At 36.8% G+C, this 16700-nt stretch overlaps 1 protein-coding gene across 4 annotated transcripts in view; it reads right to left on the bottom strand.

The window, feature by feature from the left end:
* The window catches only part of mast4 (microtubule associated serine/threonine kinase family member 4), a 275054-nt gene that overhangs the window by 239673 nt on the left and 18681 nt on the right, over positions 1–16700 (bottom strand). For all 4 annotated transcript variants that reach the window (XM_062972362.1, XM_062972363.1, XM_016990890.2 and 1 more), the window contains exon 2: positions 2167–2320. In XM_062972362.1, the coding sequence (XP_062828432.1) occupies positions 2167–2320 (154 nt within the window). The remainder of the gene's footprint in view (positions 1–2166; positions 2321–16700) is intronic.

Below are 16700 nucleotides of genomic sequence, written 5' to 3' on the forward strand. Positions count from 1 at the left end.
TGGCCTTCATCTCCCAGAAATCCTAACAGCTGGTCATCTGGAGTTCGGTGCCATCTCTATGCAGATGACAGTCAACTCTACTACTCCTTTCCACCAAATTCCAAGGAAGCCCACCATGTCCTGGACCAGTGCCTGGCTGCTGGGATGGGCTGAATGAGGACTAAGAACCTGACACTTAATCCTGACAAGACAGAGGTCCTCCAGGTCAGTTGCTTGGCAGATTGGAGTACAGGATAGCAACCTGTGCTCGATGGGGTTGCGCTCCCCCTGAAGACACAGGTCCACAGTTTGGGGGTCCTCCTGGACTCAGCATTGACGCTTGACGCTCAGGTATAGGCGGCGGGAGGGAGGGCTTTTGCACAGTTAAAACTTGTGCATCAGCTGCGACCACACCTCAAGAAATCTGACTTGGCCATGGTGGTCCATGCATTGGATACATCAAGACTGGACGACTGTGATGCACTCAATGTGGAACCGCCTTTGAAGATGGCCCGGAAAATGCAATTAGTCCAAAGGTCAGCAGCCAGATTGCTAACAGCAGCTAGTTACAAGGAACGGACTTCACCTCTCCTGAAGCAGCTCCACTGGCTGCCAATAAGCTTCCAGTCCCAATTCAAAATGCAGGTCAAGACCTACAAAGCCCTAAACAGTTCGGGTCCTGCTTATCTTCATGATCACATCTCTCCCTACAAACCGGCATGGGTGCTAAGATCTTCCAGAGAGACTCTTCTCTCGTTTCCACCACAGTCACAAGCATGGTTGGTGAGGATGAGAGGAAGGACCTTCTTGGTGGTGCCCCCTGGCTCTGGATCTCTCTCCCCAGGGAAATCAGACTAGCACCCACACTGGCAATATTCTGTAAAGACTTGAAAACATGGCTGTTTCAATGTGCTTTTAATTAAATCAGCTGCATTTTTCCATATAGTCCCAACATGCTCCTGTTTGATTCTAGCACTTTAGTCTACTCTAGTCCTATTATCTACAATTGCACAAACTTGCCCCTCCCATGCATCTTGAATAGTCCTACTTTATCCTGGAATCGATAAATTGTGTGTTTTATTTTAAGATGTTTTAAGTGTTTGTTCTTTTATGCATTTAATTCTGTAATTTATACTATAGCTTAATTATATGCTTGTTCTCAGGGCTTCGTCCCCATGTAAGCTGGGTTATAAGAAATAAAATATTATTATTATTATTATTATTATTATTATTATTATTATTATTATAAAGCAAAACAGAAATCCAGTTGCTGACTGGAGTACCATATAGACACCGCCAGTCTTAAAGAAACTGCACAAACTATGAATACACATCTGGCATAAACTTCAGGTGCATGTGATGACATTTAAAACCCTGAATGTCTTGAAACTTCAAAACCTGAGAGAGAACCTCCCCATAAAAATACCTACCTGGGGACTGAGACCTGTGAAAGCGGGCTCTTTTATGTCACACTAATGGGGAAAACATGCTGTGGGCAAATATAGGAGAGGGTTTTCCCTCACTTATGGAATGCACTTCTCTAGTAGACCTGGTGCCAATGATGCTTCGTTCTGGTGCCAAGTAAAATCATGGCTTTAAATCAAAATCTTTGGAACCAATACAGACATGCACATGATTTTAAACAGTTTTCACATTTAAAATATGTTTTAACCCAGGCATGGGCAAACTTCGGCCCTCCAGGTGCTTTGGAGTTCAACTCCTACAATTTCTCACAGCTGTTAGGAATTCTGGAAGTTGACGTCCAAAACACCTGGAGGGTTGATGTTTGCCCATGCCTGTTTTTACCTGTTAATATGCTTTTAATCCATTAAAAGTCTGCATATTTTCTATTTTTAAAAGTGAGTTGGTAAGAATAATGTAAGAACAAAGGCCTAAAAGCTATTCTTGATTCCAAAAAGAAAAACTTCACTGAATCAATAGGATTTAACTAATTACTAAGTTGCCATTCAGTAATTGATTCATTGGGTATTCTACCTAGATTAGCAATTGGATTTAAGGCCAAAGGGCCCAGCTAGATCATAATTACCAACCAAAAGCATTATCTACCTTCAGTGGTCAGTGATCTCCCAGGTGCTATATATTCCAGATGTCTACATTTTAAAATATTCACATAGGAATGGTTCAAAGTGTATATTCATCAGTATTTTCACTTGCCATTTTCCTTACCAGTCAGAGCTCCTCCGAGGCTTCCTCTTCTAAATGGTCTGCCATCTTCACTGAGCTGCCTTTTAAATTTCAGTGACTTGCCAGGGCCAGAAGAAACTTCAGGGTTACTGGATTTCCGAAATGGCATAGATGGTGGGGACAATATGCTGTCAAGCTGTAATTAAAGAAATATAGTATATTTGTCTGTTTGAATGTAGCATAAGGATAACCATTTCATCAACTGATCTTATTTAAGTATATATGGAGAGAGTATGAACATCCACCAGATGGCACTACATTATAATTAATCAAATAGCACCAATTCTATACTGAAATGCTGTGTTTAGAATAATCATAAAGTTTATTTAGGCACAACAAAATTCTGCTTATATACTTATTCTTTACTGATTTTTTTCTTTCTATGAAATAAATACTTAATTTTCCTGTCATACACTCTTATTTTCCACTCAAATCTGTATGTTTCAATGAGTATGAGTTTTTTAATTTTACAGAATAGATATAAGTTCTGAGTATACCACATATGACTTTCACAAACTAGTGATTAAGACAAGTATATTCTGAACATGCCACACAGAAACAGCATTTTGTAAACAAAAGATTGTAAGAAGAGCTCTGCAAGATCAAAAGGTCATGCAGTCCAGAATTTCATTTCCAAAGACAGCCAACCAGCTGTAAGACATTTGTCCCATTCATTTTTCCATACATATATATCCACAATGGAATAGAGCATATCTTATTTTCAGTAATTTCTTAGTGAGACTTGTGATGCATTTTGCAGAGGAAAATGAACAGATTATCCATGACATGGGATAGGCTAAAAGATGTATACATTAGGGAGAAAATGCAAACATAATGTATTTTTACAATTAAAAAAAAGAATTTCTACCATGCCAAAAAAAAAAAGAAAAGTCTCACAATCCAATTGGGAACTACTGACTTGACTGGAGGCAAGTCTCAGACTGCAAAATATAGGTTATCCTCTTGTCTTCATCCAACTAGGGTCAGAGAATACATCTTAGAAGGGAAGATGAAGTTGATGAGGAGCACCTCACATCCAAATTGGATGAAACCAAGCATCTCCAAACCTCAGCACCAGGTGAATGCTTTCTAGTATCAGCAGAAGGTGAAGTAGCTGAAAGCAAAGCCTCTTTGGCCTTGGAAATAAAAGCCACACTTGGTGCAATACAATACATTCTGAACCAACCCCACCTATTCCCTTAGTTTAGGTTGAGAACATATTTTCATCTCATTCATAACACAACAACATATTCAACTACTGTTCTAGGCTGGGGAAACTACTAGTTATTCCATGCTATTATTTTATTTAACCATTTAAGTCTTGAAAATCAGCATTTTCAATGAGGATTGAAATCATAAGAATTAAGACAACCGGTAACAAAAGTGCTGGAAATACAATGCTATATTATGACCCCCCCCCCCCCAATTGCAAAAAGAAGAAAAACAAAGTGTTTGCAGAATAAGATGTGACAGTTTCCTAAAGTAAATTTGCAAGAGCATTCCCCTTTACTCAAAAAATAAATATCCTTTTTAGCTTATCTCAGACAAATACTGAAAATCAGATCATTTTACATCCAACACAGTTAATCTGTGCTTGTAAACCTGAACAATACCCTTTTTCTTCACTGACAAACTCCAATTATGCCTCTAACATATTACTGTATATTTAAAATAGTTCATATTTATGAATAATAATTAACTTATTTTACATGTGTCATTCTTGAGTTTAAATACTGACTTACATACATTAAAAAAAAAAAAAAAAGAATGACAGCAGTTCCACAGCCATAGGCTCAGCCAGAGGGTGAAATCATAGCAAGCTTGCTTTCAAAGTCACTTTCAATCTTAACCAAAAAAAAGTTAAATACATATTAAAGAGAATCATTCATATTCATAGTTTGTTGACACCATCGTCATTTGGCTAGTGAAAAATGCTTTAATCTGCAGAAGAGAATAAGTATGCTCTGAAACTAGAATCTTGTATTTACGAGGAATACTAATGAAGTCAACTCAGTTTAGTTCATTTATAAAATCCATTTCTATTCTGTCACCAATGAATTTCTAAGCTACCTAAAATAGCTTAATTTGCTCAGATACAATGCAGCCTTTAGAAAGCTAATTGCTCATTCAGGTCTATGCACTTCAACCCATGCTCAATTAGACCTTGTTTTCCCCTCTGTTACATTAAAGTATAAAACTACAAACACAAGCTAACACATTTCTAAACCAAAGTTTAAAATCACAAACTTTTAAAAACTGGTTGTGGCCTCGCTTTTTTATTTTTCTTGCCTCTAGCCCTGTTTCTCCAAAGCCCTGTGCCTAGACTCAAGAGTTGATTTTAATATACCTGTAGTTTTAATATTGTTTTAACTTCACTTAGGCAGATGGCACATTTTATTCCCCTTAGAGTCGCATATAATGATAATCACAACATGGGGAGTTGTAAATAAGGCCTCCAAGTTTCAGCCACCTGCTAACTTTGGGGAGGGAATGTAGAGGTTAACAGTGAAAAAATATGGAACAAAATTATATTTCTGCTGGCTGCATTTTCTGCAAGAAAGAAAAACAGACAGCTATTCAGAAAAAAACTATTTATATTAATGTGCTTTTTGAATTTGGAAATTTAGGTAATGTGGGCTAACATTAATTCTACAGATTTGTACTCCACAATATGCTAGAATTCTGACCAGAATAAAACAACCTGGATTAAGGAACTTGACTGAAGTTTTGTTTTGGTTCTTTATCTATCTGGATAGGAAAAACATGTAATAACCAAAACTATTACCATGCCTAGAGTAGTCAAGCCCATTGCCCACTCCTCTAGCACTTGAATTATTCACCAAAAGAGCTACATGGATGAGAACAAATATTCTTTTTAACTTGCTTGCTTCCCATTTTTAGATCTCATTAACAATTATTAGAGATAAGTCATACTTTAGGTAGCCTGAAGTGGTATATAAGCACAATAAAACATTTTCTGAAAAATACATAAAGTTTACTTTGGAAGTAAATGTTCACACATTTTCAGGCAGGACACAGAACTGTATCATTTATACTAGTAGCTTGGCATCCTATTACAATTTTCACATGCAACTGGGTAATCCCCAATACTATTATAGAACAAAACATGTTATATGGAGATGCCTACTATGTTAATAATACATTACTACTCTGGGTAGAACATTGAATAAATGTGGAATATCTCTTTTTAAAAAAGAAATGTATCAAGTAGAGATAATGTTAAGATGAAGAGATCATTGTATGAACAGAGATTTCAATTTAAAACAGTCTGAAGCAGTGGTGGTAACTTGCATGGTAGAAATGTATATAATTTTTCACACTGGCAAGAAGAGTTGGACCTGGATATTGTGAAATAAGACCCTCCTCTCACAAATACCATAATTTCCTAACAACATACTACTCACATCCCTTATGTTAGTATCTGCCAAGTGGTATTGTTATATTTCAAATTGAAACTACAAAAACAAGTATGTTACTAAGATGTTCTTTACAGGAAGCAGTTTGTTTACTTAGTCATTTGGAGAGGGAGAGAACTTTCTTGGCAAAAATTAGTTATATTTTCAGCTGATTTCATCCCCCAGTTTTGTAGGAAAAGCATCACTCAATTTCCTTACCAGTGTTATAAAGAGAAAAATAGATCACCCATATCACTAAAAGATTCATTAGAAAAATCAATCATGATTTAGCTACATATAACAGATAAGGGACAGATTCCAAACCTGTATTAATTTTATGGAACAAGAAATTGTAAAAGAAAACAGGGGCTACTGAGGTATGGGCCACATTACTATTTGTCAATGCAGCAGGGATAAAATGATTGTAAGCACAGAAGTGGCATGATAGCAGCATTGAAAATCACCTCTTCTGGGCTTCTCAAAGTTTGGTAAACTAGGCCTTTGAGTCTGGCATGTAACTTTCTGTTTTGATAAAGACAACCAAGTAGTTGTCTCCAATGAGTGACTTGTCTCTCATTCCCCTTCTGCTGGTACCCAACACTGAAAAAAAAGTGTCTGACCCTGACATAACACTGTATTATGCACATAAAAACAGAAAATACTGATAGAAATCAGAGTAGAAATCCCATGGCAGGAGATAACAATCGAATAATATTGAAAAATATAGATGCCGAACTTTTATTAAATACAGTAATAATTTGATTAATATCACATGGAAATGTGTGTTTACAGATACTATCTAAACAGAATTCAGTCCACTACTGGAAATACTGAAAGATGATAGTGGGCAATCATGGGGAAAGTGGACTATAATAGGTTTCTCTGAATACTATCAGCTCAATTTGCTGTTTCGTCAACAAAACCAAGGTTTGCATGGGGTGTGTGCCATGTTTTGAAGGAAACTGTGTTTCTGACATGAATACAATTTGGTTGTACATTAAGGTGTGTAGTTGCGCAGATAAATCTTAACTAGCGACCTCATCACATGGCTAAAAATAAGCATCCTAGGATGCTTAGAACATTATTTGGTTATGGAGCCCCACTGCAGCCACTGGACAATATTGTCTGTGGCTCCGCCCCCAACCAAGAGTAAAAGTGTACCGGATCCTTTCCCTGCAACATGGAAGGCTACCCGTGTTGTGCTGGCTCAAATGGAGCCAGCATAGGGCCTCCCCTCAAGGGCAATGCTTTCCCCATGTGGAAAAGCATTGTGAGAGAGAGCTGCGCAACAGATCCACTCTGCCAGGGTTAAGGGTTCAACCCACCCAAAAACCTGGTTTACTTATGAATTTTAACTGGCTAACCAACAGAACATCTTTCTATAATGTGAGTCCACATCATTCATATTTGAATACTGAAGGAGGCTTACGTGCTTTAGAATTTATCGCCTATTTCCTAATTAAGCAACCTTTTTCATACATTTATTATAATATGGCTGTTTGCTGTTTTATGTCTTAACATAGATCCTGAAAGGCCAAAATCCTTGGTAAAGAATTCAATATATAAATGAAATGTCCACAATTTGATTGATTTATACATCACTTGCTCTGCATGTTCATCAATGAGTGCAATTAACGGAACAAAAACTACAATTTAGCTAAGATATTTAAATTTTATGTAACATATAATTCATAGCAGGCAAACTTTATGACAACCTAAAAAAGCAAATTACGTACATTTCTTCAAAATAAAACTTCCCCCATGTTGTGCTTCTTCTAATAAAATTCTGCAGACAAGTCACTTCTTACATAATGCTACTTCTTCCCTGCTTGCCCTAATTTAATGTTCATAACCCTAAAATTATAATATAAATAATATGGCTTTCAAATAACACAATTAATACCATCTTATTGTAATAAAAGGGTGAAAGTACAACATTTAAGTCTATGCTTTGGAAACTATATCTGAGTATGTGTTTGGATAATCAAACAAAGGCACCATAGGATGAACTAATATACTACCCATCCACATTTTTAAAATATTTTTAACCAAGATACTACTAGAAGTCGGTATTAAGCTAGCATTTGATGCTGACATGATATTGTTCTTTTAAAATCATTCAAGTTTGAAACACTATCATGCACCCTTTATTTAGGTGGTTGTAACAGGTCAGCCGATTTATAGAAGTGTTTTGGATTAACATTCATATGCCATTTAAAAGCTTAATTGGTCAGTTAATAGATTTTAAAATGTCATTGAACAACTTTAACTTGGCACTTTTATGAGATACTAAGAACCTCAATTCAAAGTCAAATATTACTATGAAGTGTCCAAAATAGCAAGTTTGAACTTTTTTTGCTACATCTTGCCATGGGCAAACTTTTGGGCATGGAGGCTGCATGGAGGGGCAGGGCAGGTGGGGCGGGGGATTAAGTACAGTCAGCACGGGGGGAGGGTGTTGGCACGAGGGGGGCATCTGGAAGAAAGGTCCTCCTCTCAGCCTGGGGACACAACAGGCTGCCATGTTCCCAGGCTGAGAGGAGAACCAGAGGAAAGACAGGCCGCTGCAGAGCGCTCTCTAATACATTCCCAGGCTAAGAGGAGAAAGAGGTGACAGGCCACTATGAATAGCTATCTCTCGAATACGGCCTGTCGTTCCCCTGGCAGGCTGCGGCTGAGAGTGCTCCAGAGCACTTTCAGCCACCTGCCTTTCTGGGACTGTCGTCCTGGCACAAAGATGGGGCCATTCACCCTGTTCTTATGCCGAGAGGGGGCCCCGAGGAAGGCACGTGTGGCGGCTCCCAACTGCCGTGTGCCTTCCCTCCCATATCCTTTCAGAGTCTTCCCTTTAAAAATTATTCTCAATAAAATCATAAACTCCTGAAGGTCATTGTGACAACAACCCATTTCTTAAAGTAAACTGAGTGATCTAGAAAGAAGGATGTGAAGACATTTACACCCTGTCACGTCTTTAACTTTAGAGACGCTTAACTCTTTATGTCATTACTCAGATAAAAGAATCCAAATTCAGGACAGTAGGCAGATGTGATATAAAGAAAAAGATATTTTTATTCACAAGACACACAGCAAGCAAGTTAGCAAATAAGATATAAGAGTGCCTTAGAGTCTGGGATTATAGACATGAATTCATCAAATTTTATACTTCCTGAGTGGCTCAGAAGTAAAGCAACAACCCACAAAACACCTTGGTTCGTTTCAGCAGCAGATGACTTTGCCTTATTCTCATTGAAGTCTCAGCTTGTGTGAAGCATAACACAGGGACAAATGGCAATGTCTGACTATTTCTTTCTCCCAGCTGCTAATAATACTCCATGCCAAGCTTAAAAGACATGTGAGAACAAGACCTTAGGCACACTATATTAGATGAGGACAGAAACTTTGTTTTTTGTGGAAACATATGAAATCTATGGAGGATAGCATTAAACTGTGGTCATATTTTATCTTGACTGAACTAGAACACATAAATAACCATTTTCAGGTGCAAAATGGGAGGTGTTGTGATTATCTAGGGACATATTTATAGATCTGTAGACATCCCCTGCAGTATATGGCTTTTGATGAAAAGTTTAGAACTCCAAAAGACAGTAAGAAGAAGGGCGAAAAATAATAGGAGTTTGGGAATGAAGAGAGAGAGAGAGAGAGAGAGAAACTAAAAGGAGAGCTATATTCTATCTCCTTCCTTCCAGTTAGTCAATCAATTCAAAAAGCAAGCGTTACTTACTTTTAAAAAATCTACCAACAGTTGGAAAGGATTTTGTTTGCAAGAACAAATTTAGAATGGCTATTAGAGTATTATCGGATTGGAGGTGGACAAAGAATACCTGGTGTTGTTGGCAATAGTTTAGAGCACACAAGGGCAAACATTGGCCTTCCAGGTGTTTTGGACTTCAGTTCTCACAATTCATAACAGCTGCTAAGCTTGCTGTGATTTCTGGAAGTTGAAGTCCAAAACACTTGGAGGGCTGAAGCTTGCCCATGCCTGGTTTGGGGGGGGGGGTGGACAGAACCACCTCTAAGCAATTCTTGCCCTAAGAAAATACTATGCAATTTATGGTATCACCGTAAGTCAACAGGAGACTTGAAGGTACAAACACAGATGCACACACAAAAGTAGGTTAACTGCTACTGCATTCCAACAGAAGAATACTATCTGAGGAGAACAAAAGAACATGAACAAGGAAACACATTTGCCCACAGGGGAGAAAAACAAAGTGAGCAGCACTCCAGAAGCAAAGTACCATGGACAATTATGGCAGAATATAGCCAAAAGCTATACCACTCACTGGGCTTCCCCTATTCGTGGCTATGTGACCGGCAGGAACCAACACTGAAGAGTGCCATGACTACAATGTGCTAGCCCCACCTATATTCCACCCCCTTTGGAAACCTTGATTATGTATTGCCCTGCCCAATGTATTCCTATACAATTGTTACATTTCAGATTATGTCCTCAAGAATGCAGAAAGTTTGCAAGAAAAAAGGCCAAGGGAGAAACTGCCAAAAGATTAAGCAGCTGTCACAGATTTTGTTTATAGTGCTAAAACATTACTTTATATAAAATTACTTTACTATGACGAGTATTTTTTAAATCATGTGTGAGACAGGAATATAGTTTATCAAAGGTAAAGCCTTTTTTAAACAAATATTGCCAAGAAATTCCCACAATGGGTTCACCTTTAGTTGTCATAAGTCAGAAATGATTTGACAGCACACAACAACTACCATCTGAAAAACTGTCATAGAGACTTTACATATACATACTCAAAGCAGGGTTTTTTTCTCACCCATCAGTGGTTTTCAATCTTTAATTCTCCAGGTGTTTTGGACTTCAATTCCCAGAAATCCCAGCCATCTTACCAGGTGTTAGGAATTGTGGAAGCTGAAGTACAAATCACCTAGAGGACCAAAGGTTGAGAACCACTGATATTTAAACTATTACTTGATCTTTGCCAACATCATATTCTTAGTCCTGTTCAATTTTGATATTTTCCTCTGCTGTTTACTCAATTCTCCTTCCATTTTTAATTGGGTACTTTCCCCCATGCCTACAGCTTCACAAAAAATCTGCAAAATAAATGTATTATGTGTGCTCCAAGTACAATTTGTTTCTCTGTCCAGCCTCTAAATTAAATCCAAGACGTTATTGTTGGGAAATGGCCATAATGCCATCTTGCTGACAGAATATGCAGGATTTTCCACACAATACAGTTACTGAATCTATTTTAAATTACTTACAGAAGTTCAGTTTGCTTCGATCACTGTCTACTAACATTTTAGCTGTAAAGCAGTCAGCTATGCCAATGTTCCCAATTTTATTAACACTGAAGGTTGGCTCAGGGTTTCTGTTGTGTTTCTTGTTTTTACCATCCAAGACTTGCAATAAGCCTCCAAACATTTTCAACCAATGCAAACAAATCTACTAGTATTATGTGAAAAAGTATAGACTTCCAGACTAAAAATTCTGTTTCATTATTATGACCTTATTCTTTTCACTTAATCAAATTACAATAAGAGATGGACAATAAAATGGGAACAAAAACTTTACAGCAGGGGTTTGTATACATGATCACAGAGTGGCATAAATCTCTGTCCACTTGACATTTAGAGATCAAATACAAAGTGAGAGAACAAGTCCCTCCACTGAATTACGCACATTGTTGAAAGCTCAAGAATGAACCTCCTGGAAACAGACCCCCATCATGTTCCCAAATCTTTCACACACACTAAGAACTAGGTCAGGGTGACAGCCAACCTAGACACAATAGAAAAGATCCATGATAATGATTCACCACTTATTTTACTATTATTTATTTCAGAACAGCCATAAGGCATTATGAACTGGAGAAATAAGCTTATGGAAAAGGCTGTTATCTTTCTCTTCATACACTATTTTTCCCAGTACTGGCATGTGTGCTTGTCTTTTTTTCCTACAGACATCTGTATTTGTCATTTTTACTTAAATTAGGATGGGGTGAGATTTAGATTATTTTCCTCTTTCTCTGTTTGCATATAATGAGAAGGAAGAGGGTACATATTGCTGGCAAATATTCTGGTCTGGAGAACAAATGCTAAAAAGGCCACAATCTTGTAATACTTTATCCTTTTTTGAGACAGTCTTGATTTCATTTTGCCCTTTAAAAAGGCAAGGCCAGTGGGATTTCAGAAACATTCCACACAACCACTGAATACTAATAGCAACTTGCCACTGACTTTCAATTACAGCTGTAGTTACAATGTATGTTATGCTTGTTTTTAAAAGAAAGGGAGAGCCTACAGCAGAGATTGTGGACAGAAATGAAGTCATAAAACAAAGTTATCAAACATGTTTCTGCCATAGTAAAAAAAAGTTTCTGTAGAAAGATAGACCAAGTAATAGCCACTAGCATGATGTTTTGCTTATTGAATATAGAATGCATTTTAACCATTGGTTTTCTTCCCAAAATAATTTGTTACTTTCCAGAATAATTTTTTATTTGTAGGCAGGTAGGTGTTCAGTATTAATCAATCATATGAAAATATTTCTAAAATACAAATTCCTGAAAATGAATTTTATTTTGATTATAATTTCAGGAATTGGAATTGTATGTAAAAAATTTTGTATTTCATATATTTCCAATTAACATATTTGAGCTTAATGTAGTATTCTGGTGTACATTTCTACCTGTAACTGCAAAAACACATCTCAGTTTTAAAAAACACATCTCTTTTAAACCTATATTGATGATTTTCAGTGATATGTAAATGCGTAGATGAATGTTCAAGACTGAATATTTTAGAATGTTCTATACATTTTATAGATGTTATACATCAAATAATATAATCTTGGCCTTGGCCGAAATCTTAACTCAGTATTGGAAATAATTAATAAATATTATTAATGACCTCTGTATTTTCAGTTTTCTTTCTAGGTACTTGCATGAAAAGAAACCTAGAGTTGTGTAGTCCTATGAAGAATTTAATTTACTTTTTCATACACTGGCTTATTTATTTATCTCAGTGTATATTCTGCTTTTCCATCAAATGTGGTATTCTTTTGATTTTTATGAAGGGTAACATATTAAGGATAAGTACAAAATCCCACTCAAGCATCACTAGGTGACCTTAGTATTTTCACATTTCTCAACTTAACCTACCTTACAAGGTTGTTGAGCATAAACTGCAGAAATGTTGCAATTGAACACCTTGATTAGCATTGAACAGCTTGGCAGCTTCAAAGCCCACCTGCTTCCTCCCTGGAGGAATCCTTTGTTAGGAGCTGTTAGCTGGCCCTGATTGTTTCCTCTCTGGAATTCCACTTTTTTTTAGTGCTGTTCTTTATTTACTGTCCATGAAAATGAACAAAATCTGGCTACCAGTATTTTAAAACTTTAAAATCAGGACAATTAATAAAGAACAACACTAAAAAAAGTGGAATTCCAAACAGGAAACAATCAGGGCCAGTTAACACCTCCTAACAAAGGATTCCCCCAGGCAGGAAGCAGCCAGGCTTTGATGCTACCAGACTATTTACTGTTAATCAAGGTGGTCAGTTGCAACATTCACACTTGCCTCCAACAGACAAGAGTCCTTTCTCCCACCCAGGACCTTCCAAAGATATATAACCCCACTTGCCTAGTTTCCAACAGACGTAACAACCGCTGAAGATGCCTGCCATGAATGTGGGAGAAATGCCAGGAGATAATGCTTCTGGAATGTGGCCATGCAGCCCAGAAAACTCACAGCAACCCAAGTTAAAACTTACTAGCATTTTGTTTTTGTGACATGAAATTGACACAAGGTAATGAGATAAGAATTCTCCTCTGTCCTGATATAACTAAAAAGAGATGTAGGTTAAGTGGCTGGAACAGACATGAAATAGCCAGACTGTGCCATAGTATCTGTGAAACACTAGCTAGAGAAAGCTATGCACATTTGAAAATACATTACTTTAAATGCACTTGTGTTCATTTCCCTTAGATTCCGCATCAATATTCTTAGACTGTTCATCAACAAAATTAGAGATTTACAGTACCTAACACTGCTTAGCATAAAATCCACCAGATTATTCTTTTCAAAACTACTACAATGTATAACCATGAATTCTGTGTGTCAATTGTATCAGGGTCAAAAGGCTTCACAAACAGAAATATAATCTAATTAACCTATGTGCCCAGCAATCTTCTTGACTGAGAGGAATTGTCTTGGATTGTCAGTTTACTGTGAGTGTTTTAACCTGCAATTCTCTCTCACGCACACAGTCACAGAGGGCAAATTCTTCCAACAACTAGCATCAGGCCTTGAGACCAATTTAATACAAAAAAACTAATCTGGATTGAGATCAGAAAGTGGCTGTCAAACAAATACAAACCAGGACAGCTCATGAGAAAACAGGGGTTTAAAAAAAAACATCAGAACTAAAAACACAGCTGTCACAGGCTTAGACTTTTGCTTAAATACAACAACACACAGTGAAAGACAAATAACAATTTTTCATCAAGAACAATTAAATACTTATAATATATTGTTTTCTTATTTACAGTTCATAACGGCAAGTGTAAAATTGGAAGTGAGGATGATAGAAAACATTCTTATGGTAACAGAGTGACGGATGACACAACAGATGGAAGCGAGACATTCTCTTCTCACGTTTGGCACAGACAATCCTCTGCTGTTTTTTCCCTAATGTAGGAGTTCACCAGCATTGTATAAGATTAATTATATATTAGTTAACCATTTCTCAAATGCAGTTCTATTCTTTTTTGCTCCAGTTAGGTAACACTTTCCATTACGTTTACTATACATTTACTAATTAATGCAATTCTTAACCAAGCAAAGATATAATGTATAGGTTGACCTCATGTATAAATTGAGAGCAGCTTTGAGGGACAAAATTATGGGTTTTAATATGTTTCATGAATAGGATGAGGGTCATTCTATGGTGAGGGGAACGCTTACAGAACTCTCTGACTCATGGGTGGTAGAGGCTCCTTCTTTGGAGACTTTTAAACAGAGGTTGGATGGCCATCTGTCGGGGGTGCTTTGAATGTGATTTTCCTGCTTCTTGGCAAGGGGTTGGTCTGGGTGGTCCACGAGGTCTCTTCTAACTCTGTGATTCTATTATTCATGTTTATGGATGGTCGTGAGCAAAGCTTTTCTCAATCCTCACACTGGAAATAATAGTAACTTACTAAAAAGTGATGTTAAAATGAATAATGAAGACTATAATTCACTCTGTGTTTAGACGTAGTACTGAAGCAAACAATCATTAGTAAAATTATGAATATTGCTATGTTTTTATATAAAACAAATACCATATTTCTTTGATTCTAAGATGCCACTGATTGTAGGATGCACACTAATTTCAGTACCAGCAACAGGAAAAAGCTAGCTATATACACACACACACACACACACATATATATATATATCCCGCAATTCTAACACATCCAGTTTTAAAGATGTTTATATGGGGTAGAAAGTGGGTCTTAGAATTGAAGAAATACGGTAAAGTCACTATAATGTTAGCCATTCATTGCAAGATCCTACAGAAAAGCCAAAAGGATCCAACAACCCTGAGAAGTCTAATAAGGACAACAAGTAATACTATCAATCTTATTTACCAAATCTCCTAAGACAGTTTTAAGAAAGGGACACCCCTTACAGTGCAATCCTATATATTTTACTCTGAAACACATCTGCCTTGTTCAGTGGAGCGCATAGTCTCAGTAAAGTTTGAATTGGGTGCCAGCTTAGTTGATTTCTTTATCTCTGAGATAGACAAGGAAGTTGTTTGAAGCACCATCACAGTTATGCTGCATCCCTTAAAGAAAATATCAGGCAAAGAGATAGTAGGCTATCACTTCTTCAGCACACTATCTTTCAGATCATGAGAGCTCTTATCATGATACATAGTCACCGATCATACCGTGGAAGAACATGAATCTGTGGCTCTGTGGGTCATGAGACTGTAACTGTCATCACTTACAACCATATCCAAATGGAATAATGGGAGCTGGAGTACAACAATATCTTGACAGAGACAGGTTCTACACCACTGATTTAGTTGCTTAATTTAAATATTGATTAAAATCATCATTTATAATGGCCCAACAAAAAGGGAGCTTAAACCTCAATAGATATTTAATTTGCAAAAAATACATACAAGTTAATAATAACTATAAGATACATTTAAAGCTAAGCAGAGCATTTGTACAACTTCATGAGAGTGCTATAATTTTGTTCAACATTTGACTTACATTTTTGATGTAGAAAATTACATATAACAAATTCCTCAGTGTATATTGCATATTTTAAGATAAAATGTTTTTCAGTGTCGTATCATGCCAGAATAGAATCACAACCATGTCAAATCAAAAGAACAATATTTTACTGAAATCTTTCTCACCAATGTCTGAATGAGCCAAATAGTACATTAGCAACCAGTGAGGATATCTCAGTGGAGGTGGAACATACACATCAAAATGCATGTGGAAGGGATCTGGGTTAACAGGTATCTCAATGCAGTCTTGAAGGCCATTTCCATTTGTAAGACATTACAATAACCTAATCTAAAAATCACTAACACATGACTGTTAGGAGCTATATCACAACTTTCCAAACTGTGTATTGCAACACAATCATGTGTTGGCTACAGTGTCTAGTGTGTCACATGACCATAACAAGAAATATCTGTGTCTGTGTTAAATAAGCAATAAAACATAATTTTAAAAATATACATGAAAGGTTTACATGAGATATGTTGCGTCCCATATCTTTCATTACTACAATTCCTGTATGCATCTGTATCTCTTATGTGTTGGTTTAATTTCTGGTTTGCTAGTAAAACTGAATTACCATGTCACGAAAGGATACATATCTAAAAAGCTTGTAACCAACATGAAAAGTTTGGAAAGCTCTGCTCTACATGTTATTTAAGGAAAAAAAGAGTGAGGAATACTGTGACAATTCAGAAAATCAGATCTGAGCCAATTTCATAAACCAGGTTGTTAGCAGTTTCATGATATGAATACATATAATCAGATAGCATATGAGGTTACCTGCTAGGACCTGACCTCTAGTATCAAGTCATGTACACATATC

This window comes from Anolis carolinensis, chromosome 2 (assembly GCF_035594765.1).
Source record: "Anolis carolinensis isolate JA03-04 chromosome 2, rAnoCar3.1.pri, whole genome shotgun sequence".
NCBI classification, from domain to species: domain Eukaryota; kingdom Metazoa; phylum Chordata; class Lepidosauria; order Squamata; family Dactyloidae; genus Anolis; species Anolis carolinensis.